The sequence below is a fragment of the Chiroxiphia lanceolata genome, chromosome 2 (genome assembly GCF_009829145.1).
Source record: "Chiroxiphia lanceolata isolate bChiLan1 chromosome 2, bChiLan1.pri, whole genome shotgun sequence".
In the NCBI taxonomy this organism is placed as follows: Eukaryota; Metazoa; Chordata; class Aves; order Passeriformes; family Pipridae; genus Chiroxiphia; species Chiroxiphia lanceolata.
The window spans coordinates 6,736,879-6,749,590 of record NC_045638.1 but is presented as its reverse complement, the minus strand read 5'-3'; the positions used below and the strand labels follow the sequence as shown (position 1 = coordinate 6,749,590).

The 12,712-nt window shown below is 41.2% G+C and overlaps 1 protein-coding gene across 1 annotated transcript in view; it reads right to left on the bottom strand.

Moving 5' to 3' along the window:
- Positions 1 to 12,712, bottom strand: part of EFHC2 (EF-hand domain containing 2) — a 60,388-nt gene that overhangs the window by 23,037 nt on the left and 24,639 nt on the right. The window contains exons 5-9 of the mRNA XM_032680586.1: positions 11,804 to 12,058; positions 10,140 to 10,250; positions 9,672 to 9,810; positions 1,457 to 1,622; positions 304 to 446 (exon numbers count right to left, since the gene is read on the bottom strand). Coding sequence (XP_032536477.1) covers positions 304 to 446; positions 1,457 to 1,622; positions 9,672 to 9,810; positions 10,140 to 10,250; positions 11,804 to 12,058 — 814 coding nt within the window. The remainder of the gene's footprint in view (positions 1 to 303; positions 447 to 1,456; positions 1,623 to 9,671; positions 9,811 to 10,139; positions 10,251 to 11,803; positions 12,059 to 12,712) is intronic.

Genomic DNA, 12,712 nt, shown 5'->3' with positions numbered 1-12,712 from the left:
GTATAAAGGCCAGATTTTCAAATTAAAAAGTAATAAAAGTTCTAATGCATTAAACTTGCAGTTCCCAAGGGCTACTGTGAAGTACTGTCATGCAATGAACAGTGTAGTTCTGAGTGAGGAAGAACATGAATTACTATGACATACAGCTATGCAAGACAATGCAATAGACCTGCTGATGTAATTCCCATTGCATTTAAAAATCCACATCCCTGCTTCTGCTGAGTCTGGCCACAGTGTTTACTGGAAGATCTAACCAAATGAGCAGGGAAGCTGGGACTGACTGGAGGCACTACTACATCTCACCTGTGTTTCGCTCTGTATATTCAAAAACTGAGATGGTGTCGTCACTCAGGAAGAAGGAAACAATGAATTTCCGATCCTTGTCAATAGGATCTTCTGTGATGAATTTTGCACCGAAGCGCAGTGTGTTACTTTCCATGCCATATCTGAAACAGGCAAAGGAAGAGCTAAGAAGTCAAAAACAGAGCATGTGAAAAGTTTTCACCCCTAAGAGATGCCTTCTCTCGAGTTTTGTAACATACATTAATTGTGTTATTCCTGGACCTAGAAGGGAAATGACATAAGATTCACTACTTCGTCAAAAACCATTTTCAGCTTAAATTAACAGAACCAGCTGGAGTCAGCCAGATAGAAAGGAATAGTTTTCAGGGGAAAATTATTTCTCTGCCACAAGTCTGGAATGAATTTGTATTCAAATTCAGTTGCAAATCAAGCTCCAAGTTTCTTTCCAGAAAATTTAGAAAACATTTAGAACGCTTTTAGGTATGTATATTTTCAAATCAAATTCTGAATAGCACGTCATACCAGGATTATCTCCACAAATTCAGGTCCATCAGATGATCTCACCAGTTGGATATTTGTTAAGTGACTGGGTTTTAAATAATTTGCAGCACCTGTATGAATATATTCCCAAGCCTTTTTCTAACAGCTTTCCCCTTTTATAGGGGTTCTACAGGTGAATCTTTAGCACAAGACTTTGCTCTTTTTGTTAGGCTTCAACAACCACTGCCTGACAAACCATTTCATAATGAAAAGTAAAGGGTTACACCATTAAAAGTGCTACAGTAAATTCAGCAGCCAAAAAAAGTATCAGAAAGTCAAACACAAAACCAAATCTGTGTTGGACTGTTGGATCACACAAAATTCTTGATTAATACCTGGACTAAGACCTCCATCAAACCCCCTCTGACGACAGCAGAGGAAAGAAGGTAGGGGATGAGAAGGTCAGAATATTTGCCTTCTCCAAAGAGAAATTTTGCAGAGTTTGCAGAAAATTGAAGTACCACATCGCTAACCCAGTCCTCCTGCACTTGTCCCTTAAAAGCCTGATGAGTTGCATATTTTGCTGAAAAAAAATTACATCCCTACATAGCATTTATCTCCTTCACAAAAATACACAATTTAAAAAGTTGAAATTATTTTTCACACAAAATACCTGTCTTTAACCAGGAATTTCCTGTAATCTTTTAGGGGAGCCTGGGGAAGCAGCTTCTTGCAGGAGTTCAGAGAATCCTCTTCGGAACCAAATCCATTATAAGGGGGAACAGGTTTTTCTGGTTCTGGAGGTGGTGGAGTCTTAAACTGAACCGGGGTGAAATCCACTACAACAAAGACAGCAAGACTTATTTATTACTGATGTGATGAAGCCATTCTACTAAGCATTTAAACTTCCAATCTAAATACTTATTAGCCTATTTGTGTAACAGAGCACTGATCAAAGTCAAACCAGGATCCCTCCTACTGTTACAGGGTAGAAAAAGACTCCATTGAGCCGACAGTAAAATTATTGTTTCTTCAAGGGTTTCAGGATTTCATCTATAATCTTAAAATGTTTGAAAAATATCATTAAGATACACAGGTAAAAAGAAAGACAAATATAGTTTCAAAATGGGATAAAATAGTAAATTAAAAATTCTGAATTAATTTTTCAGTTTTATCCTTTGAGACAACATGATTAAGTAAATAATTGGCTTATGAATTTCCTGCCCTGTGCTTTCAGCCAGAGGAAAATAAATACATGAATAAATGAAATTTTATTCATTATTTAAAGCATACATATATAAGAAGTCTTTGGTACATTGAAGCCAATCGCTTCAGTCCACATCTCATTATATCCAGAGTTTTGGAAGCTTTGTTTTTCCTCATTTTCCCAGTCTCAAATCTTTCTCTGCAGTGATCAATGACAATCCCAGATACACAGCAGGAGCTCTCCTGACTCAGCAGAGGCATGTCTGGTCAGGGACCTGCACTCAATTCCCATAGAAGTTGCTCCTGAAAGCACTGCTTTCCTGACCCTCCTTATTCCTCTGTTGGTGAAAATCTTGTTGTACAATTTGGCCCCTTGTTGCTCCCTGGCACTGCCCTTCCACAGCAGGACAGCTCCCAGCTTCCAGTGGGGTTCACATAAAACTGAACAGCAACACAGTCTGCTGCTTAAATGAGGTTAATGAAAAATGGAAAAAAAGTAACTTGTATATGGGAAAAAGTAAATGGGCAGACTTGAGGAAAATGAAGACCTCAGCCATGGGAACACAGGGTCAGTCATGTTGGGAGGTCTCTAGTGTGGTCACCTGCTCAGCACAGGGTCAGCCCCAGGTCAGACAAGGCTTCCCAGGGCTGTGTCCAGTTGGGGCTCAAAACCTCCCAGGGTAGAGCCTGCACAGCCTGCCCCAGTGAATAAAGTTTTTCCTGATATCCAGCTCTGACACTCTTGTTTCCACTTACTCCTGTTGTCTGGTGTCTCCTGCCATGTACCCCTGAGAAGGGCCAGGCTGCCTGGTCTCAACACTTCCCCATGGGCGGGTACAAGTGGCCACTCAGGGCCCTTCCTGGGCTGAGAAAACCCTGCTCCCCAAGTGTTCCTCAGCCCTGACTGTCCTGGGGCCTGCCCTGAACTCACCCTGGCTGGTCTCTGTCTTTCCTGGCATGGCAGACCCAAAATGGGACACAGTACCTTGATTAGGTCTCACGAGCGTGGAGCAGACGGGAATAAGCACTTTCCTCGATTTCTGGGCAGCCCAGGTTCCAGCTGGCCCTCTTTGCTGTGGTCTCAAGCCCAGCCTGCTGCCCCCCACAACCATCAGAGCCCTTTCTGCATCAGCACAGGTGCAATAAGAGGGTCAGAGCCAACTGGCACGGAACTGTCCATGTGGAACAGCATCACCTCACACCGGGGTGGGCTGGAGAGGGAGAGCTGGCTGGGCTACTAAGTGAAAGACAAACACATGAGCCAAACTGGAAGAAGATGGATCACAAACCACAGCTCAGGAGACAAAGAGTGATTTAAGTGACCAGTGCATAAAAGCAGATCCCATGAAATAAAGGTTTTTCTTCTCTAAAACTTAACTTTTCTATCCAGAACAGAGGAGAGATGAATAACCTAAACTTGTAACATGGGTTTTAGTGCAAATAGACGAGGATGACAAAATCACTGTCACTTGTAACACTGGTTTATGATTAAAATGTTTTAAACATGGCTATATGAGAAGATCAAAGCACAACACTTAAGATCTGACTTGCAGCAGTGTGAGTTGAAAAATAAAGCAAGTGTTCAGATGTCAGAGTTTTTCTTTGACTTGAAAACACGAGATCTCCATTGGCCTTTACCTCTTAGAAGAACGTGGTCTGACTCAAAAAGCTGATACTTTCACCTAAATCAGTCAAAAAGGGGTTCTGCAGAATCAGGCTAGGATTTTTCTCCATAAAAACACAAGCAAAAAAAAGTCCATTCAGAAATGTTTAAAGTCATCTTCACCATGAAAGGTGTAGACATGCACTAAAATCATAGAATCACAGAATGGTTTGGGTTGGAAGGAATCTTAAAGATCATTTAGTTCAGGGACACCTTCCACTAGACCAGGTTGCTTAGAGCCCCATCCAGTGTGGCCTTGAACACTTCCAGGGATGGGGCATCCACACCTTCTTTGGGCAACCTGCTCCAGTGCCTCACCCCCTGCACAGCAAAGAACTTCCTCCTAATAACTAATCTAAACCTATTCTCTTTCAGTTTGAAGTCATTACCCCTTGTCTTGTCATTATATGCCCTTGGAAATGGTCTCTCTCCATCTTTCTTGTAGGCTCCTTTCAAGTACTGGAAGGCCACAATTAGTTCATCCAGAAGACTTCTCTTTTCCAGGCTGAACAAACCAAATTTTCTCAACCTTTTCTCACAAGAGAGGTGCTCCATCCCTCTGATGATCTTGGTGGCCTCTTCTGGACTCGCTCCAACAGGATGATGTCTTTCCTATGCTGGGACCCCAGAACTGGACACAGCATTCCAGGTGGGGTCCACCTGAGCAGAGCAGAGGGGCAGAATCACCTCCCTTGACCTGCTGGTATGGGTTTTTTATGCAGGCCAGGACATGGTTGAATTCTGAGCTGCAAGTGCACATAGCTGGGTCATGTCCAGCCTCTCATCCATCAGCATCCCCAAGTCCTTCTCGCCAGGGCTGCTCTCCACCTGCTCATCCCCCAGCCTGGGGGGTTGCTCCAACACAGGGGCAGCACCCTGCACCTGATCTTATTAAATCTTATTAATCCCATGAGATTCCCATTAAACTTTATGAGATTCCCTATTTTTTACATACTGCTTGTCACCAAAACACCACCTTTTCACGGCGCCACAGCATGCCACTGATTACAGGCAATTCTTGATACCGCAAACAAGCAGCCTGTAAATCGGCATACATGGAGGAAGAAAGCAAACCCCGATGTCCATAGGTACTGAACTCCAGGGGTACCACGCGGGATTCCCCGCAGGATTCCCATTCCATCGCCGGGAAAAGCGGCACCGGGAAGGGCGGCGGGCGGCGGCTCCCGCGCTCCCGCAGCGCCATCCAGTGGCAGCGCGGCAGGACGGCGGCGTGACGAGGGCCGTGATGCCGCTCATCAACGCGAGCGTGAATTTTTTATTTACGCAACAAGTAACAGCGTATTTTACCAGACACGAGCCCCTTCTCTTTGCTCGGTTGCCGCAGGTCCTGCCAGAAGTGCTGGGAGCACCCTGGACGCAGAGGACAAGAAGCTCCTGTGTTCCCGTGCCCGTCACAGCATCTGCACATTCACACTCGTGCATAAGGCATTCATTAAGGAACGCTAAAGCATTTCCCTTTTTATGTACTTTAGTACATGCGGATGAAAAATAGATTTATAAACTAGAAGGAAACTACAAATTAGGAGGAATAGTGTGTTGCCCCCTGAGGGTATGTTAAATCCCTCGCAACGAAAGCGTGCAAGACGTGAAGTCCAAAGAGAACTTCAGCCCTTTGGTTCCCATCCCGTCTCTTTACATGAAGTAAAATGACTTGACTTCACTCATAGAATCATTACTTCGGAAAAGACCTCTGAGATCATCAAGTCCAACTGTTAAGGTCCACCACAAAACCATGTCCCTAAGTGCCACATGTTTTCTGAACACTTCAGAGATGGTGACTCCATCACTTCCCTGGGAACTGTTCCAGTGCTTGACAAACCTTTCAGTCAAGAAGTTTTTCCTAATGTCCAGTGTAAACTCCCCTGGTGCAACTCGAGGTCATTTCATCTTGTCCTGTTGCTTGTTACCTGGGAGAAGAGACCAATCCCCACCTGTCTAGATTCACTAAGGAGAACAGTGCAAATATCCAGCCTTGTGCCACCTATATTTTCCAGGATTTTAGAGGATTATGTATTCAGATTCTCTCCTGTGAGAGAGGAGATTCAGAAAGAAAGTGCCATGGAGAAATACAGTTCACAAAACCAGACAAAACCTCATTTCTGCAGCTTGTGAACAGCCAGCTACCTGAGCTCAAAACTCATTTCATCTTTGCTCTGCCACACAGGATTTAGGGCAGAATGAGACAGGCACTTACACACAAAATGCATTCCTCTCAAAGGCAATCACTGCTGCTTAAGAAAATTACCTATGTCCAGTCCGGAAAAGGAATCAATGCTCTCTTATTCCAGGTTGTAACATTTTCAGTGTGAATTTACAGTGGGTAGAGAGAGAGTAAATTGAAAGTCCAGAATTACAAATTTCTACTTCCAGGAAGAACAGCACAGGTATTTTTCCCATGGACAGTTTCACTCTTTCTTACTGCATCAAACATGTACCACATGCTTGTAGCTTTCTCACGACATCAAAACCTGAGTGAGATTAGAACAAGCACTGGGAGCTGCAAGAAACAAAACAACTTCAGCCACATCTTTAGCATATAAAAAATTTACAGACAGCAAGGCCTTCTTAGTAAGAAAAACTAAATTCTTCAAGAAGAATTTGTTGCCGGAGAGGCAGCATTAAACCAGCTCAAATGAGCTTGTCAGCTTTCAGTTTCAATATACACTGTAAGATTTTGGTATATATTGCAAGATTACCTTCTGCTCTCATCAAAGAACTGTAGGAAAACCCTCATGTGCTAGATAAGACCATATTTCAAGGAAGAGTCAAGTGCTACATACTTTGAATTAGAGTGATAACCATACTGAATATCAGTATATAGCAAGCAGGCAAGAAATTCTCCTTTCAGAGGAAGAGTAGACACCTCTGAGCCAAGAAGAGGAGAGAGAAATCCCACTAGACTTGGACAATATAAGAGGTGGTGATAACATGGATTGATGGCATTGCTACCATGCTGTTCTCTATACATATGAGGATGTGTATAATAAACAGTTGAAACCTGTTTTTATTGAAAGTCTGTTTTCAACTGAGGTAAGAAGTAAAATAAGAAGGCAATAAAACCATCTTCACAACTTTTATGTGCAGGATTAAAGAAAATTTACTGCTCGCAGAACTCCATGCAGCTGAAACATGACAGTGTTTATCCTGATTTAGAGTAAATCTCCATTTACAGAGTCTTACTTCACGACTATTACAGTCACCTGAGGGAAAAAAGGCATCCAAAGGCGCACAAGAAAATTTAGAAGCTGCTGCTCAGTCTCCACCACGTGTAGTGGAGGGGTTGGACAGCAGAGACACTGACCTCTGACGAGTCTAGTGAAAACTGGCAGCAGGCTTTAATGCCCCTACTGAGGGGAAAGCAAGGAGTCAGCTGTTATCCAGCAGCAGCTGCCTGGCCAACAGCACACATGGACTGTCCAGCCCATCACCCCACACACTGCTCTGCCCAGGCAGCAGGTCAGAGAGGAGCCTGAGAAATGAGGGGGTGGAAGGGCGAGGAGAGCTGGGACAGGAGAGGGATTGCAGGGTGCCGTGGAAAGGCAGAACACAAAGGCTTGGGAGGTGCCGGCACAGCGAAGAAAAATCAGTAGGAAACCAGATTTTACTGGTTTTGTTCCTTCAGGAGTAATCTGTTATTTGAGAAAGAACACTTTATACTCAACTCTGTGCTAAAATACTGTATTAAGTGAGAAGGACAAGTATCAACTTCCCCCCACTGCACATCAGTCTCTTTCCCATTTCAGCAGGGTGATCACAACACCTACATGGCTATAGAATATTTTTCTCCTCCTCTGAGGCTGCACTAGCAAGTCTGGACAGGTAATATTGCTCATTAATGCATTTACTCTTGCATTCATAGCACTTCTACATTACAGTGATGTCATTAGCTTGCTATTGAAGGGCATTAGTTATGTTTATCCATAGAAAAACTCTGCTTTTCACAAATATATTAAAACAGGCAAGAAATCCTACTTTCAGAGGAAGAGGACAGAAACCTCTGAGCATTACAGCCAAGAACAGATGAGAGAAATGCCACTAGACTTGGACAATATAAGAGGTGGCAGGAACATGGAGGGATGGCATTGTTACCATGATGGGCTCTATACATAAGAGGACATGTATAACAAACAGTTGAAACCTGTTTTTATTGAAAGTCTGTTTCACAACTAAGGTAAGAAGTTCACACTGGAGATATTATAGGATATCATAATCATGATCTTCAAGAGAAAATCTAAACTACTCTTAATTCTCCTAAAGGGCAAATTCCATGGGCAAGCAACTTATGCTGAAACTGCAGACTCAAAAATAAACGTCGGCCTCTTTAATGGCTTTGGCAGAAGAGTATGACTTGAAGGGGAGTGATGTGAAAACACAGTAACAAAACATCTGGATTGATGCCATGAGGTGCTGAGTACTGTGCCTTGATGTAAGAACTAATTTATCTGCTTGCTTACTCAAGTAAATGGTCTCCCTGGACTCGAACTGCAATTAAGTACGTTTCAGGGTTTAATTGGATCGGGGTGGAATGTCGAGCACTTTGTGGGACTGAGCCCACTGAGAGCACCTTGCACGTCCACCAGACACAAACAAAACGCGTAACTCACCAAGAGTAAAAGGTGAACACTCACTCATTCTCTCTCAAAATCTGCTTCTAAGCTAAAACCTTCCCTGATTCTACTTCTGGTCCACTTTAACATCCAGAGACATCACCAGTAATTACTGAGCCAGCATTAGAGGAGGGGAAGGGACTTTGCATTTGTTTAACACTTGGTTGCACTGCATATTTGGTGCAGGATGGTCAGCTGCATTTCAGTTATTGCCTGCCCTGAGTAAGAAATCCCCATTCACTGTTCCAGGATATTTTGCTAAGATAGAGGATATTGCTTCTCAGGGAAGAAGCCCCTATTTTGCATCTCTGGAGTTAAGACTCCTATTATTATAGATTCTTATAGATAATACTGTGGTTATTGAACACGGATTCCTCACACACTGTCTAGTGCAAGAACAGGTTTATTTTGGTACAAACATGCAAAGGTATTATTAAAAAAATCCTAATGAGACATGTTTTGCCAATTAAAAAATTTAGTATTTGAATGGCAGTGCTATATCATTTAATTCTCCCAATATAGCAGACAGGCTCTGATCCACACACTCTATCCAATCACAAGTTAAGGTAAAAGAAATAGCCTGCTCAGATAATTTGTTTCACAATATCAGAGAAAAGCCATAGAATTCTTCCAATCATCTCTGAACAGTCAGATGCTTAGTTACATTTATTGAATGAATAAACTGCCAGAAAATAACGAAGTCATTTTTGCAGGAAGATGTCCATGACGGAACCATTAGCAAGTCTGACTGAGGACATTCAAAAACAGATAAATGAAAACCACTATTCATTTCCAAAATGCTTTTCCATTATGGACATAGTTGCTAAATGTTTCCAGAATTCCTGTGCTGAAACTTCACAGGATACATACTCTAATGGTCCAGAATACACAAAACTGCATTGTAAAAAAAACCAATAATGTGATAGACTAGTACTGTCATGTCAGAAAATCTTATTATGTGAGGATTTTGACATCCATATAAAATGAAACATAGTAAGAAAGGGAATAATTGAGCTCATTCTACTTACCCGCTCACTACATGCTCTTTATTATTTTCTGACTGCAAACACAGCTATGGGAATGGGAGGGGGAAGGAGAGAAGAAGAAATGGCAGTCTATCCATATGACTATTTTGTCGTTGTCCTTTTAAGACAGAGGCAGTTAGGAAAAGAACATGTGCATTATGTGTTAGTTTTCAATGGAGTAACATACAAGAAAGCTCTTCTGGATCACCTGCAAAATTACTGCTTTGCTGCAAATGGCCTACAACAGATTGTTATTGCAAAAGGTTTTAATGAGCATGTTTTGTCAGTAATAAAATTTGAAGACAGCTCTGTCAAACTCAGGAGTATAAAAATGCTCATAAGGAAAGGATAATTATCACTACTTACCAGTTCCGTACTTTTTCCTGTAATATTCTTTAGTGAACTCATCACAATCACAGATTACCATCTTCCTTCCCCAAACATTAATTACTGCCCCTATTTTCAAGTCGCAGTCTTTGTAAAATTCCTGACGCACCGCTCCTGTCTAATAAAGGAAGGAACATTCATACAGAAGCTCTGTAAATCCCAGCATCCCATAACCTTCCTTAAAACCCAGGTCATTTAGTGAGTGTGATTTAACACATAACCTGCAAAGTCCATTTGCAAGTATATTTCACCCCATGTTAAGCTACTTCACTTTTACAAATGAGGGATTTACAAACAGTAAACCTGAGCGGTTTTCATTTGAGCTATTCTCTAGTGGGAGCACAACTCTATAAATAACCCTCTTTGTTTCAGAGGATAACAATCACAGAAATTACAAAAACTACTATGAAGATATTCAACAGCTGGAAGCATTCAGTAATATCTGACCTGCAGAGTGTCCCGAATGTAGTAACCTTTGTTTCTTTCTGACTTTCCCAACACATTGAGAAGAGTGTAATTGGTGATTGTGCCCGGCTGTAACATCTCAGTGGGAGCATCCTGCAAGAGAAGGGACCAACTCCTCAGAAATACAGTTAAGAGTGAAGAAAGAGAATTCTGGTACCTTAGTATTAGCAGGTTTGTTACAGACTGGCTCTTATTGTAGTATCTTCCTGGGAGAATTTTTAGTAAATTCTAAGGTAAGATTACACCACCAAACCTAAAAGCCAGTGTGTATGTCAAAAGCCAGTACATATTCCAGAAGCAGCATCCAGAATCTTACTGTGCATCCAAGGGTAAAGCCTCTTTTTTTTTCTTGAAAGCAAACAGAAAGCAAAGGTCAACACAGCTGAAGCACCACATCATCATCAACATCTGCTCTAAAGGCTATTTTTTTGATTGGTAATAATTATAAAAACATGCAAAGAACCATTCAGAGTTGGTCTGAACCACTGCACACACACAGGATCTTCAAGTCAGCTTGATTCTGTTGGCAAAACTGTTAGTAGATTTGTTTCTGTTGTGAGTTTCAAAATTACAATAGTAATTTATCCCAGTAATATCAAAGTTAATATGTAACAATTTTATAATTATTAATTAATTGCTGGTTCAGCGGAATCAGGTTTGTCTTACCACCTTCCCTGACACCCCAACTTTTGACTGATCTCCTCTGCTGCCCCTCTCAAAGTTTCCAGAGGAAGAAGCCAGCCCTTAAAATTGCAACATGCACTTCAATGGTAGAAGGTGTCTGATAACATAGAGCCACTGATAAATCAGCATCTCAGAACACAGGATGCACAAGGGTGAGAAAAGTGTAATATTTTGCTGTTAGGTTTTTACTGTAAAATCTCATGTACATCTCTGGCATCACAAATAGACTATCAGTGCTAGAAGGAAAGAAGAAAAAGATTCCCAGTATTTTACTCCATCTGTTGGCTGATGTTATTCTCTCATCAGGATCTGTCTGAAGTGACACAGAAGCGTATCCAGCTCATTAATTTTATAACCATAACAGGGTTACAGAAGACTCAAACCCTTTGAAGATTTCTCTGAGAGGAGTCTTTCTCATACAAGCACCTGATTAATGCCCGACAAAGCTTATTGATGGATTCCTATTGATTTTAACTAGCTTTGCTTAAGGTCCCAAATCTAGAAATTCAATTTTAAGAAATCACACTACATTTTCTACAAAGTAGTATTGCTATGGAATACTAAAACTGACTTTTCCAAAGGTTGCAAATATAAGTCATGGATAAAATCTGAATTCCCCTTAGTTTCACATGAGCTTATCAATATTAATTATTTTTTCTGGACTTCCAATACTGCAGAGCTTTATTAATAGATTTACCTTAATACACTAATATAGGAGAAAGAAAATCATAGGTCATCTCTGTCTTAGTTTAAACATGACAAGCCTTGAGCCATTTTTTCATCACTTACCAAGTTACTACATGAATACATGTGCAAAACCTAAATCATGCAATTAAGATTAATACTCTGCAAACACTTTCTATATATCACGGCAATTCTAGTACAGGATTTTCAAAACAAGGCGTTCAATATTTCTTAACTAGTGGAAGAACTTGAATGACGTTGAAATTTTCATTCCTCACCTTTGGAAGTTTATCTCTTTTGAGGAAATATGGAACTACATCCCGGCCTGAGTTTACTGGTAAAACTTCTCTTATATCAATTGTATCATCAGCCAAATAATAACGAAGAACAAGTTCTCGTGGGCCATAATGCAGACATTCGGGGTCATTCCAGGCACAGGTAAAACCTAAAACTTGTCCATCGTACTCCAGAAATTGTTTCAAAGTGTCAAAGCGCTCGTAAGGGCGCAGTGGATTCGTACTCTCCAGATGCCTCTGAGAAAGGAGAAATTAGGAGAAACATATTTTTAATTATTTGCTCTTAAAAACAGGATCACAACTGCATGGTACTGTCCAACCTTAAAACAAGGGTTTAGGGTTTTCAAATGACATCGCACAATTACAGTACATGAAACACTGCCATCACCAAAGAAGTATTTACAGGGTCACTGTGCCCTCTGAAAATACATGAAAACAATTCTGGATTGGTTTTAATCCTTGTTTTTCTTGCAATAAGGTCCTTCAGATCAGAGAATTGTCAAATTATTTATAGTACATCTCAGATTTTCAACAAATTGCCCATGGTAATCAGATGACTACAACTCCAAATAGTATCACCCTTCCTGATTTACTTCCTTTAAAATTATTTCTCTCAGATAATGTGGCATAAAGAATTGATTCTTTCCTTTCCCTTTGGTATTTTTTTGCCTTTTAACTTTAAAACATGGCTTATTAACTTTTGATTCCTGTTCTATAGCTGGCAGGTACTGGGTGCATATGTTCTCCTCTCAATACGCATCCATTGGTCTGAAAGGGAACAGCAAGTCCCCCAAAAAAGTTACATTCCAGTTGATGTGACCTATGACAAGGTGCTACCTACAGCCATGGTTGCTGCAAAACCAGCATCACTGTATTAAAGTGGATCCCAGG